This window comes from Electrophorus electricus, chromosome 8 (genome assembly GCF_013358815.1).
Source record: "Electrophorus electricus isolate fEleEle1 chromosome 8, fEleEle1.pri, whole genome shotgun sequence".
Taxonomy (NCBI): domain Eukaryota; kingdom Metazoa; phylum Chordata; class Actinopteri; order Gymnotiformes; family Gymnotidae; genus Electrophorus; species Electrophorus electricus.
In genome coordinates, this window is record NC_049542.1 from 17,576,292 (window position 1) to 17,596,141 (window position 19,850).

At 38.3% G+C, this 19,850-nt stretch overlaps 1 protein-coding gene across 5 annotated transcripts in view; it reads left to right on the forward strand.

Annotated features, from left to right (window-relative positions):
• The window catches only part of csmd3b (CUB and Sushi multiple domains 3b), a 313,558-nt gene that overhangs the window by 103,726 nt on the left and 189,982 nt on the right, over positions 1-19,850 (forward strand). For all 5 annotated transcript variants that reach the window (XM_027011676.2, XM_027011678.2, XM_035529342.1 and 2 more), the window contains exon 5: positions 17,030-17,237. In XM_027011676.2, the coding sequence (XP_026867477.2) occupies positions 17,030-17,237 (208 nt within the window). The remainder of the gene's footprint in view (positions 1-17,029; positions 17,238-19,850) is intronic.

Below are 19,850 nucleotides of genomic sequence, written 5' to 3' on the forward strand. Positions count from 1 at the left end.
TAAGAATATGCTGGGAAAGTGGGAAAAAGAAAGGACAGGATGTGTCAGGTCCTTAGCGTGAGCGCTTGGCATGCCGTCTGGTATGAAGGTTTTCTGTGTTTGGACCATGCTGAAGTCAGGCATGAATAATTCACTATCTACCTGAACTTGCTTCACCTAAAAAGCACTGGATCTACTTTTAAAATAAGCCCCTAATAACACCTATAGCTGGTTCCATGGGTGCAAAAAAGCATGAAGCTACAACATACTGGTATTTTTTGACTGCCGAAAAAGTGCACTTTGAGAATGTCATGCTTTATGAATGCAAGGTGCACAAGGGTACAGACATCCATGAATATGCAAGAATGGAAAGCCCATGTAAATGAGATGTTCATGTGTTGCAAAGACACTGAAGGAATACATTTGTTTTTCATACATTATCTATAACCTGCCATAGTCTGCCATTTTGCTAGGGTGTTACATGCAAACATAACGTGTTTGGAAATGTGCAGCAATTATTTTCATGGTACAACATCCTTGAAAAACAGTTATGACACTATTACAATAAATGGTATGGTTAGTAATAGTTACAAAATAGGCATCCTTTAACCTAACTAGCTGGAGGCTTATATGTAAATGAGTCTCAAATAGCTTTTAGTTCTTGCCTGATGTAGTGGAGAGGCTATGGGATGTATAAATGTCAACATGTTCAAATAATGTTTCATAGTCTTTTACAGTCTTTTATTGCAGTGGGCACTGGAGTTTGACTGTTTCTGGTATATTTTTAATAGGCTAAGCAATACTGAGTAATGGAATACATTATCCCCATTCCTATTATTCATATTGTGCCTCATAGTATAGGACTTAATATGATTGCCTGAAAAGGCACTAATTAATAACCATACCCTTGTTATTATATTCTCCAACACTTTTGTCTTGTAGCAATTGATTGCATTTGGACAGTTTGTGTCCTTCAGAGAAGTCCTTATGACTTTGTACTGTGAAGTAGCTTTAAATGTAAGATGTATTGTGGAAAATTGAACCCTAGTGGCAGTATCTTTAAAACCATTTATATTAGAAACAGTGAGAGACGCAGCAGTGAGCACTTCCACCTAACCCTTGCCCTCCATGTCTTCAGTTGAAATCATGCTGTTTTTGGAAATTCTTTTGTTCTAACTTTATAGCTAAATAAAATTAAATGGTATTTCCCCTATTCCCCCCCGCCCCCCCCCCCCCACACACACACATACACACGCGCGTGCAAGCATGCCCTCACTCTTGCAGAAATTTGAATTATATTTTTCATTTTTCATGAAATTCACATAATCATAATGAAATAAGAGAGGGTATAGCCCTCTTAATTAATTTGATCATAAGGTACTGTGAGCCATATTGGTATTATTGCAACAAATAAATTTAAAAATTTGAGACATAATTTCTCTGTTTGCAGCTATGTAATACAAAAGTTGTGCCATCACTGAGGCTGGCTTCTTTCTAAAGCCTTTTGGTTTTTTTCCGCCACAGAATGATAATTAGGGAAACAGTATTTCAATATTTTAATGCACAGCTTGCCTAGATTGTCTACTACAAAAAAAAAAAAAAAAAAACACCTGTCAGAGTTTCAGCTGTTGATATCTCTGTGTGTAAAGCTTGATATTAAGCCCTTAAATGGTCATTCATAGGTTTTATTGATGGATTTGCACCTAAGGTAAGACATTGAGGCCAAAATAGACAATTTCAGAAGTTTTGAAGGTCATTACTACTGGCATTTGTTAAGGAATGCCCCTGTAAATATTCGTTGCACAAGGATCAATAAGTCTCTAAGGACTTCTGCCCCTTCTTTTTGACCAGCAAGCTATTTTAGGCACTTTAGATAACTTTTTATAGCACACCTCATAAAAGGCTTTCAGTCAAGGAACAACAAACCAAAACAAATTCTCATGAACCCAACATTAAATATTAATATGCTATTTCAGATATTAAAGCCTGCATACAGAATTAAAAATTAACACGTAACTACTTTTGTGTGTTCTGGAGGCTATGATTATGGCACAACATATACATTTTATTTGTCTTACAAATTAATTCTTAAATAAAATGTGTTGTAAATAAAATGTTGTTTGATTAACTTAGCACATGATAACTTGGCACATGATAATGTGCAGATATCAGCTCTAATGCTTTATGATATGAACCAAAAACTAAAAGCATTGTATAATTTATCAGCTTCATTCAGAGTTATGCTTATGAAAGATAAATGAATACCGATAATATTCATGCTTGGCAAAGAGGACACTAATGTTCACATCTTAAAACAGCAGGTATACTTAAAAGTAAATCTAGGTCTCATAACTCCTACCAATGTAATTATACCTAGGCTAAGAAGACACCACCGTGGACTGTAATATAAGCAGCGCTTCCCGAAGAGAAAGTATGTGCCTTCTATTGCACATCAGCATCACATTTATAAGTTTCATAGCATAAAGCTCAGAATTGCGGGCAACAAGTCATATAGAATCAACAGCCCCCCAAAGGGGTAGTTAATATGGCTTAGCTAATCCAATCTGCCAAAACAAAGCATAGCTATGAATATTTAATTGATCTGTAGGGATTGAGCCTAGCTGCTGTTTTATATGGAGGACACACAACTGTATAAAAGTACAGAAGTGTAGCTTTAGAGAGATTCATGCATTACTGAAGAAGCATAATGATGTATCAAATACATATCTATTCCCTGAAGATATACACACACACACACACACACACACACACACACACACACACACACACACACACACACAGCTGATGGAAGCTTAAGGAAATGCCATATGCTTATGTTAATGTCAGTGTCCTCATACAGTCTCTCGTGATTTAATACCTTTCTTTTAAATAGATACCCATTGTAATATCACATCCTTGTTTATGATGCAGTCATGAAATTAAAAACTAAACAATATGCAACTGTTGTAAGATGTTAAATTAATATGCTATCAACTACACTCAGGCATGGGGAGATTAATGTGACAATCCCCCACTGGAAGGAGAAAAGCATTTCTCCCTTCAAGGCTGGACTGATAGGAGAAGAAAATTTATATCAATGATGGAACTGTACAGAAAGTGAAATATTTCACTTATGTTAAAAAACAAAGTCTCAAACTTCATGCACATGTTGATAATCATTTCTCTTTTGCTTCATATTTTTGTTTTTTTTTTAAACCATGCCATGAGTTTATCAGAAATATTATAGATATCTTATTCCATTGACATTCAACATAATTTGACATTGTAATCATAAAGACCTTGTCAGCCAGGTACTTGGAAAGTATGAAGTTGCATCCTTATCTGTTCAACTCAGGCTCTGAATATTCCCAACTCATACCTGATGAACATTCTCAAAGTCCTTACTGAGACAAACGGCATCATAAGCCCATTCAGGGTTCTTTTATTCATTTCTCCAAGAGAACTCTGACTTACCTGCCTTTGTGAGCCAACACGTGAGCCATCTTTATACATCCATATTCAATATTCGTTTGACTCATCGCTCTTGTCATTTGTCATTCACTGAAAGTGCATGTACCTGAATCTAATGAATCAACTGAGCCAATTTAGTGTGCCATTTGTCTTTTATCTACCACATTTATAGAGAGGAAATCCAGCCCCGCTTATAGCCTATCAGTCTATTGTTAGAATGGAGGCAAGGCTGTGTCTCCTACTGCCATGAACTAATGACATTATATTCAGCATGCTCTGCCTATGCATAAGCAAAAAGGTTTAATAAACCCTTTAGCACTGGGCAAGTTGAGTGCATTGGGTCAAGGAGAATTCAATGTGAATCATTTTAATGATGTGCACAGTGGATAATAATCTTTGTCGGTCTATGTATCTGCTGTTGTGCTGTGTGAGTGACATCAGAACTAGAATAGATGCAAATTAATGAAATTTCAATCCAGTGCATAATTAGAGCGATAGTGAAAAAAAATCTGACATTGATTTTCTAGGATTCCCATTAGAGAGATGCACTTAGAGTGCTCTTGGCTAGAAATGCTTTTTGCTGCTCTTGACTTAAGTTTTTCACAACTGTGGAAGTGGCATCTGCAAAATAGAAAACCTTATGTTTTGAGTCACTTAAGTTTTTTTGGGGGGGGGGTTATTTTGTTTTATTCTCTTGCCTTGCTGCAGAGATCGCAAATTTAAAAGTATGATTTATTTTGAAGGGGTTCATAACATGACTCTGACAGACATAACGTGACATAAACACTTAACTGTGTTATTTCAAAATGTCATAAACCGATGTTAAACAACATGCCTATTTAAAAAACGTTAACCATATCACCCTTTCTTTGTCATGATTTAAAAAACACATTTTTCCCTTGATATATTATTTCCTCTGAGAAGTATTTGCTCTTTAAATTAGAGTCCATTGTGACAAGGATCCCATTATGTGAATCATCTGTGTTGGTGCACAATAGACCAATTAGATCTAATGCAGCCAACTCTGCTGCATTACGCTGATCAGTGAGCGATTATGTAGGTCACAAGATGTCCTTGTGTTGCTGTTCTCAGAACAATATCTCATTTATATGTGCAAAAAACAAATTCAGTTTTAACAAGTTGAAAAAGTATGATAAACATAATGCCCAGAGGGGAATATCACACTCTATAGAGAAAAGTCAGAGGACTCCATTGTACATTGCTTCTTGTTTAGTGAATATGCCATTTTTGTTTCATTTTTAGGCATCAGACAGTCAAATTCATGTTCCCTGCAGACAAAAAAGAACTGACATTATAAAGCATATGCATGACATCCCAGGGAAAGTTGAACCCCTAATGAGCCTCTAATGGAAGAGAGAGCAATAATCGACTTGAAAGAGTAAAGACCAAACTACTTGGCATTTGTGTAGATGCAAGAAGCCTCCACAGGATAGAGCTAATCCTGTTGTTCTTCCCACATAGTGCTTGGTGTTTGATCCTCCCTTTGACGGTGGACAGGGTTGACCACGATGGATCATTTATTGTAATCACTTCAAGCCCATCAACCAGCTATTCACTCCAACTATCAATACTCCTAACGTGGGAAGTGTCTTCAACACTAACACCTTGCTACTAAATTAATAAATGTAAGACAACTGGGGCTAAAGCCAACAAAAAATATATATGAGAATATTTGTGATTTTTCTTTGCTTTGATAATAATTGCAGTTCTGCCCATCAAATGTTTCTCTTGCACACTCTGGCAGTCTGTTTGAACACCTCTTACACAGTGTCCATGTCAGTTATAGCAGGAATACTCTACATAGGGCAGTGGCAGAGACGTGAGTACAAAAAAGTGGAAAAAATGGGGCAAGCAGAGAGAGGATACACATAATGAAAGGGGGTGTTGGGAAGCCATGTTACCTGATATGAGACCCACTATGTGTCTGATGGCTGCACAGGAACTAATAACACTGATACAAACAGCCCTGTGGCACAGGGCACAAGCAGAAATGGGTGATGACGAAGAGGAACAAAACAGGCTTAACATAGCATTAGATTTTTTTGGCTGCATGGCTCCCCTGCTAAGATTCATAGATGCACAATCCACCCACTATACCACTTTTCTTAAATGCATGTGGTGTATGTGCAGGAATCTGCCAATCCTATACATCAGCATCAAATCCTATTTTACAAAAAGGACATGTTTGTCTTCTATGATTAGCAGTGTTTGTTGGTATATCTATATGAGCAAAAGAACAGCAAAATACAGAATTGTACATGCGGATAAACTACCGCTAGTGGGGGGATTATGGTGATGTGTACTTGGCTTGTTGCTGAAGGTTGAATCTGTGCCACCTGCTCCTGCTTCCCTGAGCACAGAGCCAGTCTTCAGCACACAACATGTGTCGTAGCGGCTTCCCAGGCGACAGAGGGGTCACATGCATCTCTCTGGCCTGTCAGCTGATAATAGACAATGGGAGTCACCACAAAGGTGATAGGAGACAGTGGCAGCTTGCCCCTGGCACCTGAGCCGAGACGTTTCAGCCTTTTCTGTGTGGATGAACGGGGAGCCATAGAACTCAGGAACCACACAACTGAAGAGGATATCTCTCAGAGCCACATGCTGTTTAAGACAAAAGGGTCCCAGCTGTGTGGGCAGAGTGCACATGGATGCAGAAAGCATGGCAAGGCAGAGCGTTCCAAGCAGGTGAGGGAAAGAACAGGGCAATGTTGTATAGCTGCATTTGGTGAATGCTCAGAATTGGGCTGTAGCAAGCTATAAGGCTTGCTGTCTGTTTCCACACCTGAAAAGGCTAGGCAGCTGCTCAGTGCCTTTTAAACTGTCTTGCAAACTGAGCTAGTGGTGTGGTTAATGAAGTGCTTATGTAACTTAAAAACATGTATGCATGGAAATTTACATTCACAGGTGTTTGAGGAATATAAATAACAATGATGTGAACACTTTAGTATCTGTTAACATACAACTTACCATAGGTTGTTAGGTTGAGTACCTAGAACAGTCAAGAAGCTGTTATCTTTTGACAAGCCTTTACTGGGAGACGTTTTCGTTACTATAATTCATTCATCATGTTTGCTGGAGGCAGAACAGTGCAGATGTCAAACTGACAGATAAAGGGGGGGGGAAGACACACGGGTTTGGTAAAGTGTATTTGGGCTTGTGCTGTGCTAACATACAGCAGAGTCATCTGTAGAGATGAGAGGAAGAAAAAACAAAGAAAATGTACATGTAGAAGCATTCACTCACTGTTTTCACTGGGAAAAAGGAAGTGAAATCATCAGCCTCCTGTCGACTATACAAACTTTACAAACTATACAAAGTCCAAAGTAAAATTCTTTCATCTGCCTTGTACTTCCTTTAACCTGCCCTGTGGACAGTATTGAAAATTGTTGATTGCTCATGCACTGATAAATAAAGGAGCTGTATTAGGAATGACATGTTGTCCTTGTAGAAAATGAAACCGTGCAAGATTTCTTCATGCCCCATCATCCCAAATGTTACTGCACACTATTGCAATTAGAGCTGTTCATCAGTTGCCAACATTCTGACCTGCACAAACTCCAGATTTATAGAAAGAAAAACTAATTGGATAAGTGCTTTTGCACAGCCAAGATAGATGCCTCAGTAATTATAACAAACCTATCCTCACTTATACTTAGATGCTCCAAAATTACCAGCCTTACACACACACACACACACACTATAGTCAAACCTTTTTTTCCTTTTGTATAAAGTGTGTATAAAGTGAACAAGAAGCACTTTTCACTAATTTCATGTACATTAACATGTCCAAAGAAGCCCTCAGCATACAGTTACCCTGTAAACGTATGTATGTATATGTTATTATTAATATTATTATTATTCATAATAATAAAAATATTGATATTATTATTATTATTATTATTATTATTATTATTAAGATGCTCCTTCTGTGGTCTGGTGAGCACATATAAAGCGGCCATTTGCATTAGGTTACATGTTTATCCTCACACATTTAGCTTATAAGGTGCTATTATGCTAATGCTGTCATTACCTCCAATCCTGCCTTTCACATTTCCATTTCTTTGAACTGTGATACAATGAAAGTTATTTTAAAAAATGTGGAACTCTCAATTATAGCTCCTCATTCCCCCAGGAGTGAAACAGCTCTGCACAGTATGTTGAGAACGGTTGATTACACCTCTGAAAGCATTAATTACCTGTGTGTGTGTGTGTGTGTGTGTGTGTGTGTGTGTGTGTGTATAGTAGTGTCCCTGTAAGAACTGCAATTGAAAGGACTTCACTCAAGTAGTTTTTAAAGTGAAGACTAAAAGGAGGTTAAAGTAAAATATGAATTAAATGAAGAAGGGGAAATATTCATATAATATTGATTTACAGTAATAGCTGTGTTGCTGTGTACAGCACAAAGAAGTATACATGATAAATTATGGCATTACATTAAGACCATAGTCTTGACAAATCTATTTTGAATACTCACACACATATACACGCACACCTTTCTTCTTTTATTGCTGTGATTGTGATATGAAACACGTGACACATGCACACGAAAAGTTTTTAAACACAGTATCAATATCATTAATCTAATGCACATTTAGACACGTGAACAAGCTACAGTAACTACTTAAACAAATAAAGATACTCGCATGGTAAATCTGACAATGCACCAAGGAAACAAGTCCGATTGCACACAAAAAAAAAAAAAATGGATAGGGGGGTTGTTGGGTGGAAACAGATTGTAATTCTGAAATCCTGCAGCAAGCTTTACACTTTGTCAATACTTTCTCATCAAGGTCAGTGAAATAATGGGATTAGTGGGCAGAAGTAAAATATCAACAGCATGCATGCATAATTAGTGCTGGTTCTCGCTTGCTGGAAAGGAGCAGGAGGCTGAAGGTGACTTTCTGGAGTGGTTGGGAGTTAGATTGGCATGCCATTCCTTTAATGGAGATAGCATAATTGTGGCTCTGCTTTTAGCCTTGTGGTTCACTGGTAAAGATTGCCCTCTTTGATGCTTATCATTAGCAGCAAGAGGCCCTGGTTCAAGCAAAGATCTTTCCACTTAGATGCCTAGAATATACACAGCTTTGCAAGGAAAGGAGAAAGTTTTTTGAAAGGAAAAAATGTTTGCATTCATACTGAACAAGAACTGTTTATTTGAGTGTCACCTGTGAAACTGTGCTGCTTGATTCCATGCACTGACATTAAGTGGTGTATGGTGAAAAAATAAAACTGAAAACTGGAATTTCAGCTCCTTGTTCTGGTCAACATTGTGAAAAATTACATTGTCCAAACCATGAATAAGCATAGCCTCTGGCTGTTTTGTGAGTGTGTGTGTGTGTGTGTGTGTGTGTGTGTGTGTGTGTGTGTGTGTGTGTGTGTGTGTGTGTGTGCGTGTACACGGGTGTGTGTGTTAACATACGCATGACAGTTTGTATATTGTGATTTATTGAGCTCAAACAGGGCTTGTGTCAAACACACAGTGTCATGTGTACAGTCATACATCACATGACAGAGGAAAAAAAATGCATGTCTGACCTTATTTTGGTATTCCTTATTAGTGTGTGGGTCAGAGGAATGACCCTCAGGTCTGTCCACCTGTTACCAGTGAATTTCATCTGTCCTCTTTATTGACACCTGGATGGATTCCCCAAGCTAGTCAGGGTATTATTAGGTCATTACTTTACTTCTGTTACACCATTTTAGCATCCTTAACACTAGATTGGTTGATTGATTTATTTCATTTATGAATTTACTTATGTCAGTGTTGGTTACCTAAAACCTCTAGTGCCATTATGAGTATTTCTACACTCTGTTTATTTATTGCCCAATGACTTATACCAAAAGGCAACAGGATTTCATGTTTTACCAGATGTGACTATATCCCTGGTTCAGAACAGGATGTCAACAAAAACCTCTTAATATTGCAATTCAGATACAATAAATGCACCATTTTCAATTTTTTTAGGTATGACAGTGCTAAACAGTACTTAATTTCTGCAAATATGTTCATACACACTTACACTAATGACAGAGATGACAGTAGGGAAAATGCATTAAACACTTTTTCATGTAGAGTTGCATGTACAGTTTTCATGTAGAGTTGCAGAGTTGTGATTCTTGTAACCACTTCAATATGAACTGTTATAGATTATTGTCATTTTTTATAGTCATTCAGATGTACTTGTTAAACAAAGGCTTCATGCATTAGATGTGCCTTTGATGATGATGATGATGGGGCATAATGGATTTAAAGTGAACTCTTTGAAGCCTAACATTCCTTCATTGCCATACAAAATCAATAATGCTGTCATCTCCTTCAAAACACAGACTCTCAGATATGCTCATTATAGTAAAGTTGAAATATCCTATTTTTAATTTTGGTTCTTCTCCACAGTCCAGGAAGCACCTGTGCATATTGGCTGTATTCTTTAATAATGTTAGTATAGGATGGATCATGCTTCAGTTGGTCAGGGCTAAGAGTGTAATTAAGTTTGCTAATTAACAGCTGTTGTGGTGAGATCAGGGTTTCCTGAGTTTGGGGAATGACAAGGTGTTCAAACTTTGACTCAGCCACCTCTGTTCTCTATGGCTTAGGAGAGCCATGAAGGGTCTTATTAAGCCTCTTTTATTCTGCTTTACCTCATCTAATAGTGGGATGGTGGGGCGAAGTAAGGCAGGAGGATGCAGAAGCAACAGTCTTTGGGCTGGGCGGCTCTATACCACTGAGGCGCAAAACGCTCCCTGCAGCGGACGCTTAATTCTGCTGCAGATCAAGTGCAGTCAAAGATGGGCAGCAAATTAGTAAGAGCCTGGAGCAAGGGCCCCACTGTGGCAGTGCTTAGCCTGCCTGGGGGGATGGGGGCGGGGCTTATAAACTGCCCTTTTTGCCAACATCTGTGCTCACAGCAGCTCTGAAATGGCCTGAGCTGTGCTACATGATGGAGGATTCCATTTTAACTGAATGTGATAACACTTTAAAATGTTGATCAGTGGTAGGCAGATACAGCAGCTCTTCCTGATTGCCTAGTTGAAGTGTTGATGATGTTTTTGTGAAGCCCATCCATTCCTGCAGACTTAAACCCATAGCGGCTCTGCTGAGCCAAGGTATTTCTCCATCCAGGAATTATTCTGCAATGATGACTCAGCTATTACATCTGATGCTGTGCTGCCAAAAAGAAACTGCTCCCTGGAATACAATATTGTGTGTTAATTTGGTTCCACCCCTACATTCACAGAGAAGGTTTGCATTCCTATTTAGTCCAAGGGTCAGCACAGGCTAAATACTAAGAAATGCTCAACTTCAGCTATAATTCTCATTGTGCTAATTTGATACTCAGTATTGTTTACTTTATCTCTCAGTATTTGGGACTGTGCGTAGAAAACAGTTTCAGTATTTAGGAACATGTATAGAAAACAGTTATCTAGCAAACAGCCCCAAGAGCCTGTGAGCGGTCAGTGCTAGAGTTGTACATTTGCCTGTGAGTCCTGTTACCATAAAGTCTTCAAAGCATCATTTTTGACATGGACTGTTGCTGGCAGATTCCCCAGGCTGACCAGTGATGAATTGAACAGCTAGAGAACAGATGACTTGACCTAGACTAGCAGGCTCTGGCTCACTCTCTTTGCTGCAGTGCTCAGAATGTAAAAGAAGGCACCCAAGCCCCTTGCATATAGCCTTTTATTTTACACAGAAAATATATATAATATATAACCTACTTTTGCCTATAAATAATGCCAATGTAAATAATGACACCGTCACTCTCACGTTCTACTGAGCTAGCCACATGCTATTTATTTATTATTCTACCATCAGAGTGATTTCCTAGGCAGAGCTGCAAGCTATACATGCTGGAAAATATCAAAACATTACAACGGTACAGACTCATGGGGTCCCCAATGCCCGAAACCATGCACATATATGCACGCATGCATTTGTAGAGCCTGTCAGGGCTGACATTTCCAAAAGAGAGAGAGAGAGAGAGAGAGAGAGAGAGAGAGAGAGAGAGAGAGAGAGAGAGAGAGAGAGAAAAAAAAAAAAAAAAAAAAAAAAAAGCTGCAACACTTGCATGGACACATGCTAAACTGTTCTCCTGAGTGCCCACTGGAGGGCGGCGCCAGACCCTTGGCCTCTGCTCAGGGTCCACGCGCCCTGCGAGTATGCCCACTGGTTGCTGCCTTCATTAGAGTTGTACCTATACTGCCTATTTTTACTTACACTGCTTACCCTCAGGAGCGTATGTTAATGCATTATAATCAGATTTGTGAATCAAATGAAAAACACCAGAACCTTTTAGAACACTGCTGAGTTCTTTGGACATTGTTCTTGATTTCCAAGCATGAACCTTGCTGAAGTGATAACCTCATGGCTGATGAAACAGGTCTGTAGTTTTGTAGTAATTTCAGTCAATATGCTTATGACTAATGAGGCCAATGAGATATATGTAATATCTTGGCAAGTATCTTGCTTCAAAATGCATCCGATAAGATACACTTGGATTTGTAAAGTTGCCACTTACGTCTCTACAATCACATAAACTTGACTGGATCTCATGCATTCTTATAAAACCACTTCTGTTTGTGCACTTGATGGTGTTGCTAATTCACTGGTAGTAGTAGATTTGCCTTCCAAGGGCATTTGTGTGAGGTGCAGGCAGCACTCACTGCACAAATCAGCTAAAGGACTTTTCTGATTATTAATTCCACAGGCCAGACTGAGAAATTAATGTTATCTGCACAAAAGCACTTTGCAGTTCAAAAAGGTGCATCATATGGAAATACTTTTTAAAGGGAGTTAAACCTACAGTTTTGCAGAACATTGTTTCATGTAATATATTATACAGGGTTTAACAGCTGAGTGTGCTGTTTGAGCAGCTTAATGATAATAGAAAAGGTGTGGTTACTTCAATTACTTTGTTGTGCATTGGAGTTGTAGTTTTAATGTTTAACAACAAGAAACTTGTTTCAACTGTCACTGTATTTGTTTATTATTTCATTGTTTAAAGCTTATTTCTTGCTTTTGGAGGGGGTGAGGGGTGGGGGTCCGTCTCAGAATCTACCTTTGGACTTTCGTATATGTAAGTTATAGAGCACTTTTTGTCTTTAATGTTATAGTGCACTAAGTTTAAACAGTTTAGAATATTTACAAAATAATTTAGAGAAATAGTTTATAAAATAAAAAGAATATCACAAAGTAGTCTAAATAGATATTAGAGAGAATAATAGAATAATTACAGGAAGGTTTCTCTTTAGGGACTTAAAGGGTAATAATGTCCATACCCTGGATCCTATCTGGATGCTTCCTGTTGTCTCCCTCCTCTGATTAGAATTAATGTAAACCCTCAGCTGCTTCAATATTGCTTAATTGGACGGAATGTCAACAATTTAGTGGTGAGGACAGCATCTGTTCCAGTTTATTGGAATGGCATCTGGAAAAATCAGTGGCAGAATTAAGGTCAATACTTTGAACGCCATGGTGATGTAGGGCCAAGTGTTCAAGCCCTTTGGCTAGATATTCCAGTGACATTTGCATGGGCATGAGCAGATTTTAGTAGAAAATATATTTCCCTTACAAAATGTATTACATTGAAAATATACTATCATATATTCTATTTAGATTTTGGAATATATCAACACTATATTAAAATAGTTATTTAATTGGGTATATATATATATATATTAGTAGGACTCCTCATCTCTCAGAGGGAATTGCTATTACAGAGAGATCAGAATGCTATGCACACTAAGATCTCCTGCTTCTAATATAAAAACATATGCTTAAAGAGTGATAGCAGATCCATGTCAATGTGAAGTGATTAGTTATTTTGGAATCTCATATTTATTAAATGACCACAGATATTAAATGAAGGTGTTTGTAGCACTTCCAGCCTTACTTGCTTTATAGGGGTTGCCACAGAGACTTTTATGATTATTTTCACCTTCTATCATGATAATTATAAGGCAGTCAGTAAGGTGGTTAAAGTATGTAATATCCTGCCTAGTGTATAAAAATAGATAGATACACCATACAATGTATTGTACTTGTTCAGTCCAGTTCAGTGTTAACAGCATGTACTTTCATGTCTATATTGATAATACACATACAGGGAATATCTGTACCTGCCCATGCATACAAATGCATACATACACCAGCAAGCACATCCCTCAGTCAGACATTATCATTTCATTTGTTGAGCTCTTCTGTGAATGGAATAGACCAAAGCCACTAGTTTTGCTCGGGGCAACTCAATCACTATATCCCACCTTCTCACCTGTCACATCACACGGATTATGTGGCATCTCCATCAGGCTTAGATTCCACCTCCAGTGTCTGACAGCAAGCTGCCCCCTGATGGTACAATATGTAGACAAACAGGCCACCCACTGAATAAAGACAAAATTGGAAGAAATAACTGCTGTCAGAGAATCAGTGTTGATGAAAATGGCAACACAAAATTGCGCGCAAGCTTCATACGGAAGCTCCTTTACCAGGATTTTTGCCACTCGCTGATGAATTACATTTATCCTGACCAAACATCGGCTTCCAAATGGGTAGGCTTAAAGGGAGGTATGATACAGCAGCGCTCTCGCTGCTTGCAAGTATCATCTTTAATGCTGCACTTCAGTTGGTTGTGGAAGGCATCTGGCCAGGACCGGAAGAGTGGCGGGCCCCCGGGCCTAGCTGTGCCATTTACGCTGTTGCTGGGTGACAGGTGTGTGACAGGCCCTCTCTCCCCAGCCCCATCTCTATAAGACCTGCATCTCAAATCACTTCACCACCTCAGAAAAGACATGCTACTGGCATTTTAAAGAGCTGGAGGATGGGAAACAGCTGCTATGTTTCACTGTTTTTGTATTTTTGCAATTGTACTTTTGATAGCATTTTTTCAGTTGCCACAGGATGGTTTTCTGAAAGGATTGCCTAGTTTGGGAAAAGCATTATTGAAAGCTAAAATTCATCTGCAAACTTGACTTATGTTCTTTTTTGCTAAATGATCTGTTGCTTTCCTTTGCTAGCATTCTGTATTCAAGTTACTTTACAAGTGTGGATCTTATAATGACATTTATTCCCAAATCTATCTACCATGTAGGTCCTGTGAGCATGGTTACACAGTTACTTTCACTGTTTGCAAAAGGAATGACCTCAAATAGACTGTAACTATGCTTGTAACTATGCAAGACCCCTGGGTGACTAAGCCAAGGTGCCTTTAATGTGGTGTTCATGTTTGATTTCAAGGTGGCTGGCTGATTGCCAAAGCATTTGTGTCTTTTTCCCCTCCATTACTGTATGTTTTTGTCTTGTTATTGAGGTTTAATGGCATACTGAGCTGGCTGCGTTCAGGAGCTTCACACTTTGGTTTGGCCTAGCGGCGAAGGATGCATGGAAATGCAGAATTGATTTACAAATGACTGACACAAATGTTGCCCAGAGGGAATCTATCATAGTGCAGTAGTCAATGGCGCCACACCTATAATACTAATGTCAGTGCTCAGCTACTTTAAAGTCTACTAAAACCTTTTTCAAGCAGTTTGCTATTCATTACTAAAGAGCAACAATAAGGAAGTATTTGTGGATAATTTATTGTTTTTTCACATCTTCAGTGTCATTTTAATACAATTTATCAGTTCTATGTACCACAGGCCATTCATGCCATGCTTCATGCCACCCTCAGAAATCTTTACATATGATCATTTTAAACTAATGGATCATTTGTTTTTCTTTTTTGTGGATAACTGCTATAACTTTTCTATCTCACTATCTAATAGAAATATTTCTCTCTCTCTCTGTCTCTCTCTCTCTCTCTCTCTCTCTCACACAGACACGCGCACACACACACACACACACACACACACACACACACACACACACACACACACACACACACTATACATGCTTCTATCTTCATTTATTTCTTTTGAGGTCCTTTTATGAGGCTACCAATCACATGCTTGGTGACATAAGCTGTTTGTAAATATGTGTGTGTGTGTCTGTCTGTCTGTATTAATTATATTGGACTTGGTATTATAGTGATTGAATTTGTATATCTGGTGGTTTTTGCTCTTTCCTTCAACCACAATAGTAAATTTATTTGTTTGCATATGCACACACACACACACACACACACACACACACACACACACACACACACACACACACACACACACACACACAGGTTATTACACAGAAGCCTATTCCTGTTCATCACTGTCTCTGCTCCTGTGTCATCCTCCCTCTCCCCTTCAGCCATGACTCAGGGTTTCAGATGCTTCATCATGTGAGATAAAGTGGTGGCAAAACTGCATGCTGACTAGAACACCATACCTGAGAGAGAACCTGGACTCAGTTTGGCTGTGAAGCCTTGGATTTTCATTGTAGTCACATTTAGGTTTTGGTCGCATACTGTCATCAAAATGTAGATCTTTAGTTGTTTTATTAAAGAAGTAGCGGTTGCATTCATTTTTCTGGGGTTGAAGCTTCTTTGTGGATGTTCTTTCCACATGCCTACAAGAATGCAGGTGTGTTTCTGTGTGAATGCCTGTGGTATACAGAGCACATGCTGTTTCCTGAGTGTATGTGTGCCATTGTTATGGCCCTTGCTGGTCAGTGTGTCTCAGTTTAAATGTTTCCAAGTATTTCTTTGTTGAATGCAACTAAGCACTTAAAAGTATATATGTATACCATGTAAAAGTGATTCTCCAAAGAAAAGCATCACTTTTCAACATGTATATGTATGCACTGTATGCACATACACGTGACTTTATGACATGTCTATGTACATATAGCTGGATGCCCATTTGTATAAATTACATGTTTATAATTTATCATGTTTGCACAGACTAGTCCATGTGTCTTTATCTGTACATAACTCTACTGCATCCCAATTTCTTTCATAAAAAAAGAGAAAAAAATATTAAATTTCAATCTGGTGAATTCAGAATATTTTTTTAAATTAATTGGAGCCATTGAGCAGAATAGACAAGAGCAGGAGCTCTGAGTCTGATGGGAAATACAGCTGTGACCTTATTTGAGTTACCAGAACACTTGTTTTGGTTCAGTCCATTTACAACAATCAAAAGACTGGAATAAACCACTCTTCTGAAGCTCGCGAAAGAGCTAGTAACTCAATAAAACATGATAAAAACAAACAAAGGTATAGTCTTGACGTTAGCTTCATGCAACAGCATTTTTATGTAATTTGGATATATTTTCTGTCAACTGGTAAACCTAGTTGGCTAATAATCTTTTTATTATTAAATAACATTTTTTATAAATTGGCTAATCTTCCCTATAGATAGATAGATAGATAGATAGATAGATAGATAGATAGATAGATAGATAGATAGATAGATAGATAGATAGATAGATAGATAGATAGATAGATAGATAGATAGATAGATAGATAGATAGATAGATAGATAGAATTTACCAAAATCTGGCATACATATTTGACCACGATCTGATTATGTTCGAAGGTTCAGCTGTCATTTTCTGTTGTACACTCTGTGTAGTAAACAAAGGCCAATTCCTAACAGAAATCTTTTCGTGTTTGGTTGACAGCTGAGGACACATGTGGTGATACTCTGAGGGGTTCAAGTGGCATCATATCGAGTCCCAATTTCCCGAGTGAATATTACAATAGTGCGGACTGTACATGGACCATACTTGCTGATCCCGGAGACACCATCTCCATCATTTTTACAGACTTCCAGACGGAGGAAAAGTATGACTACCTGGAAGTGGAGGGCTCGGAGCCACCGACTATCTGGTGAGTCAGATGCCATGTTTACCTTTCTGTGTCTGTTAGTACAGTCATGTCCATGTGGTGCTGTGCTCTTTGGCTACACCAGATGTCAAACGTGCAAATCGTGAAAAACTTAAATAAATAATTCCTTCCATGTTTGAAAGACAGCAGAACAGTTTGTCACAAAGTATATAGCACAAAGGACAGTTTCGGGTGAGTGGTGGTCTGTTTGTGTGTGCGTGTGTGTGTGTGTGTGTGTGTGTGTGCATCTGTCTTTTGCCTCAGTATGTCACTTGTCCATCTGTGATCTGTTTTGAGCTATAGATAATTGATAAAATCATAAGTTACTTTGGTAGCACCTAATATTTTGTAATGTTTCCATCATAACAGTATTTCATCTTTGCTCTATATTGACTGTGCTCAGATTAGTCTATTGATTTACTCCCTCCCCTCATGTCCAATTTGCCTGTGATGGAGGGCAAAGCATGCGTAATTACTGCGCTAGGACAGAGCCAAGATGTCTCGCTCCACACAATACTTACCCCCACTATGTCCCCACCCTTTGCTCCTGACTGGCCCAGAGTCTTTCTCTGGCTCCACCCTGGAACCTTCTTCACATGATCATATGTAACCTGCATATGTTATTGCTGTCCATGTGCTTATAGTCCTCGTCCTTTCCTTGCTATGCAAACTGCTCTAATTTCTTCTTATTTCTTAAACATGTTCCTGTTTTCACGTGTTCCTCTCTTTGACGTTCTGATATCTTATGGTTTATGCATTAACCTGCCATGTGATGTTCATTGGTTCAAATCATAACAAATCAAATCAAAGTTTATTTATCACAGACATAGTCATACACTATACAACTTGCAGTGAATTACTTTGACAAATGCCTGCTCACATGAAACAATAAGATAATGTAAGGATAGACTAATATATAATGATAGATAATAGTCTAACTAAAAAAGTAAATAATGGTGTGTAATTGCAATATATACACTAAAAGTAAACAACAAACAATATAGAAATATAGAAATGGATAGTAGTGTAGTGTTGGGATGAGTGTGGTTGAGTGTAAGGGGCAAAAAGTGCGAAGTGAATCTGAAGCATACTGCTGTGTAATAGCACATAGGATAATAAATAATTAATGGTAGTAATAAATAATGATCAGAGATAAGTGATCAGTGAATAATTCCTGTCTATTATGTTTGTCTGTGCTAACTTTGTCTGCCTGTTTTGAGCCATTCTGCCTGTTCTAATAAGGGCTTTTGGAAAAGTCATAATAAATCATCAGAGAAAAAACATCCACTTCAGGCTTCTGAGTATTACAGTAGTAATACATACCATCTGAAGGCATAGCAGTAGCACTTCCTAGACTGAACCTATACCATATTACATTTCATCTGGAAACTATAGATCTTAAATAAATGTATGTATTGGCACAGTGCATATATCATATTACTGCTCTGAAATGATATGTAGCTGTGCGTGAGTCACCCCACCACCCCCCAAAGCAAACTCAAGTTGAAAATCAGGTTTAAATTCTTCAAATATTTACCTTGCTGGAGTTGCACATGAGATAAGATGGATTTTAGTTTAAGGTTTGCATTAATGACAGGTTAACACATAGTTCACACTGATTTATTCAAGATAATCTTCTACCGGAAAGCAACAGGATGTCATAGAGGATTTTTTTAAATAGGTTGTGAGCTGAATTGAATATGCATGATTCGCAAATAAAGCTGTTAATCCCTAATGCTGATTTCTGCATAATCAAAGGACAGTGGACATTTGAGGCTGTTGATTCAAAAGGAATCAAGTCCTACTGCCACTGTGTTTGTGTTGCTTGTCCATTTGAGACTAGATCCACAGATGAACAGATCTGTCATCACTTAATCATTTGTATTATTAGTTTTGTCTTGTAGTCATGTCATTTGTGTATAATTAAACTGTGCCAGCCTAACATTTTGTGGATAGTAAGACTAGTAACACACACACACACACACACACACACACACACATACACACACTCCATAAGACCTAAGGTGTCCTTGTGTGGTATCTGGCACCAAGACATTAGCAGCACATTAGCAAGTCCTATAAGTTGCTTAAGGGGCTAAGTTGTGTAGGTTGTGGGGCCTCCATGGATCGGACTGGTTTTTCCAGAACATCCCTCAAAACTCTGGGGGATTTAGAGGCCAAGTCCACCCTTGTTAAATTATGTTTCTTAGGCCATTTCTGAATAATTTTTGTAGTATGGCAGGGCATTATCCTGCTGAAAGTAACATTGCCAATATGGAATACCATTGCCATGAAGGGGTGTCAAAGGAACATGCACATGAATTCCAGAACCCAAGGTTTCCCAGTAGAATATAGCCCAGAGCATCACACTGCCTCTGCCAGCTTGCCTTCTTCCCATAGTGCATCCTGATCTAGAAGTAGTAAAAATAAAATTCTAGTGTAGTGCACAGTGAAACAGGAATTTTGCTGGCACAGTACAGATGATGATAGCCCTTGGTCTGAAGCATTCTGTTTGTGTGTACTACACTACTCTCTCTTTACACAATACTATCTCTCTCAATTCAACTCAATTGTCTCTCTCTCTCTCTCTTAAACCTATTGTTGAGTATTGCTGGA